This window comes from Miniopterus natalensis, chromosome 11, assembly GCF_054644295.1.
Source record: "Miniopterus natalensis isolate mMinNat1 chromosome 11, mMinNat1.hap1, whole genome shotgun sequence".
Taxonomy (NCBI): Eukaryota; Metazoa; Chordata; class Mammalia; order Chiroptera; family Miniopteridae; genus Miniopterus; species Miniopterus natalensis.
The window spans coordinates 43,313,636-43,316,983 of NC_142091.1; the positions used below are offsets into that span (position 1 = coordinate 43,313,636).

General features: G+C 42.1%; 1 protein-coding gene across 1 annotated transcript; it reads left to right on the top strand.

The window, feature by feature from the left end:
• The first annotated feature begins 1,856 nt into the window (after window positions 1-1,856).
• Window positions 1,857-2,789, top strand: LOC107537822 (olfactory receptor 5P1-like). Its single transcript, XM_016213940.1, has one exon. The coding sequence runs from the start codon at window positions 1,857-1,859 to the stop codon at window positions 2,787-2,789; it is 933 nt and encodes a 310-aa protein (XP_016069426.1).
• Window positions 2,790-3,348: the final 559 nt, after the last annotated feature.

Genomic DNA, 3,348 nt, shown 5'->3' on the forward strand with positions numbered 1-3,348 from the left:
GCTCTGGGAGACCAAGAACTCTCCCTCACTTTCATTCAATAAGGGAGAAGGAATTCCAAAGGACACCGTGCATCTGCCCCAGGGAAGGGCAGCCTGGCCTTAATGAGTCATCAGGCTCTTCAAGATTTTCTGTACGAGAACCTTTTTCTCAATGGGGCAAACAAAAACAGCCCTAGGGGCTTTGTTATGTTCTATTAGAGTCTTCATTTTTCTCCCACCTCCAACAGATAGATAACTACCCTCATCCTCACAGCATGTGTGTAATTATGGCCCTTGATCAATGGGAGCATTCAGTGGTTTACGCTGTTGAGTCTTCAGTCCACTTCTTATAAAACTAAGTGGAAAACTTCTGCCTTATAAAATTCTCTTTGGAGTTCAGCCTCCACAATTCTGGCTCTGAAGGTGAGTCCAATATTTATGGATTTTGTTTAAATACTTTTAATTTTTACTTGTTCAATAAGAAATTAAATGATAAAAGAAACTGTTTCATCAACTTAGCTCTTGACCTCTGTGGAAACTGTGGCCTCAGCCAGGGATGCACTGCAGAGTGGTTCTTCTGGACACCTAAACCAGGCCACCCAGGTGTCGCAGGGCAGTGTGGATGGTCTGCAGCAGCCAAAGCCACTGCTATGCCTGTGTAACTGAAATTGTGAAAGGAAATTGTGATATTCAGGTTGCATGAGGCTCACAGCCCTACGCCTTCTGGGCACCATGCCTTAAGTCAACGAATGGTTGAGTCAGAGTCCCTGCCCCAGGTGTGCAAGCATGAGTGGGGCAGCAAAGTGAAGCACTCGAGGAAGAACCCTAGGTGGCCAGTGGAGAGGAAGGGAACAGCAATAATGAGCTGTCACGTTATGGATCAGAATGGCATAGTCCAGAAGTATGAAGGCATCAGAGATTGTACTTCCTGTTTTATCTTGGGTTTGTGGTGATAATCTCCTGCCGTATGTTGAAAGAAAAACTATATGTACTTCTCATAAAAAGTAAATAATAGAAAATCTACCAATACTTCATTTTTACCTAATAAAAAGTAGTTACTCAGCCCTGATGTATGACCGAACACCTCTGGATACTTTATAAATAGTTCTTTTAATCTCACAACAAAGCTGCATTACAGGAACAATTATTCCCATTTTACCAATGAAAAAAGAGAGTCACAGAGATTGTCATGTGCAAGTTAAAACAGCTGGCCAGTGGGAAGCCTAGGAATCCTTTTCACTTCATCTCCATGACTCTGTCAGCACAGATTGAGGTTCACACTGTGGGCAGAGTGATGCAGGGGTGGCCCCCACAAATGCTACTCAGTGCTTGGCCCCATTGCTCAGACCAATGTATGGTCAGAGGCTAACAAGGAGCATTCTGAGGGATCTGAAATGTGTGCCATAGGTGGAATGGCCAAAGGAACTATAGATGCTTAATTTAGGAAAGGAAAGGCAGTGGAGGTGAGCTAACTGTATTCAAATATGTCAAAGTTTTTCTATAGAAAGGAGATGGTTTGTATAATTATGCTCCAAGGGATCATTGATAAGGTGAAAAACAGATTTTTAATGGTAGAGCTAACAGCAGTGCCAGCACACTGCCTATCACTAGAGTAATTTTCATACTTCTGTTTTCTCATTCTGATAAGCATAATGTTCTTTTCTAATTTTCACTGAATCTTGAGTATGCCCTGAAATTATTGCCTTGTACTGCAGTCATTTCTCTGTCTTCTCTTACTATCCATCATTAATTCTGCTTTTGCAGGACTGCCTCAAAACAGAGGAACTTTGCCTTTGTCACAACACAATAGCAAAACATGGGGAAGCATAAAAAATGAATATTCACATTTCCCTCAACAGGAGTAATTCACAGAGGACATGGAGGTTGGAAACCACACCAGCGTGAGAGAGTTCATCATTTTGGGGTTAACAGAGGATACTACACTTAGTGTCATCTTCTTTGTGATATTTCTAGGAATCTATGTTGTCACCTTACTGGGCAATGTCAGCATAATCATGTTAATCAGTAGCAGCCCTCAGCTTCATACCCCGATGTACCTTTTCCTCTGCCATTTGGCCTTTGTAGACATATGGTTATCCTCCTCAGTCACACCTGTCATGCTCATGGGCTTCCTGAGGAGAAGAATTTCTCTGTCTGTTGCTGGCTGTGTGGCTCAGCTCTGTTCGATGGTCAAGTTTGGGACCACCGAGTGCTTCCTGCTGGCCGTCATGGCCTATGACCGCTATGTAGCCATTTGCTCCCCCCTGCTCTACTCCACCCACATGTCCCCCACAATCTGCATTCTCTTAGTGGGGATGTGCTACTTGGGTGGATGTGTGAATGCTTGGACATTTACTGGCTGTTTATTGAATGTGTCTTTCTGTGGACCAAATCAGGTAGATCACTTTTTCTGTGATTTCTCCCCTTTGTTAAAAATTTCCTGCTCAGATATCTCCATTATTGAAATTATCCCTTCCATCTCTTCTGGGTCCATTATCGTGGTCACAGTGTTTGTGATATCTCTCTCTTACATCTGCATCCTTGTCACCATCCTGAAGATGCGTTCTGCTGAAGGGCGACACAAGGCCTTCTCCACCTGCACCTCCCACCTCACTGCAGTTACTCTCTACTATGGAACTATTACCTTCATTTATGTCATGCCCAAGTCCAGCTACTCAACTGACCAGAACAAAGTGGTGTCTCTGTTCTACACAGTGGTGATACCCATGTTGAACCCTCTCATCTACAGTCTGAGGAACAGAGATGTGAAGGAGGCCCTGCGAAAGACAACTGTCAGGTTATGTTCTTAGGATCCATTCTTTCCATGTCAGATGAACTACAAAGTTTGTGTTTACCTGTATCACACTTAGGACCTACCAAATGCTACATAACTGATTGCTCAAATTAAATTCATACTTCTTCTAACTCTCATACACTTGTAAACCAATTATTACTACTCTAATTATCACTATCATTAACACCTGTAAGTGCCAACTGCTTTTTCTTATTTAATTTATTTAGCAAACAATAATTTGCACTTACTATATGCCAAGCCCTATTCTAAGCACACTACGTATATTGGTTTATTTCTCACCCAGTACTATTATTTCTATTTTACAAATAAATCATTTGGGGCACAGAGACATCAAGTAGATTGCCCAAAAACATGCAGCTAGGAGATTGTACATCCAGCATTTGAATCCAGAAAGTTGGGTCCAAAACCACATTTTTCCATTTAATTTTCATCGCAATCCCATGATCCTGATATTACAAATGTTCCTCAATTTATAGTTAGAATGCTGAGTCTTAGGGAGATCTGGTAGTTTGTCAGGAGGGAGAGGGACTCAAGTCCTCTGATTCTAGAGGAAT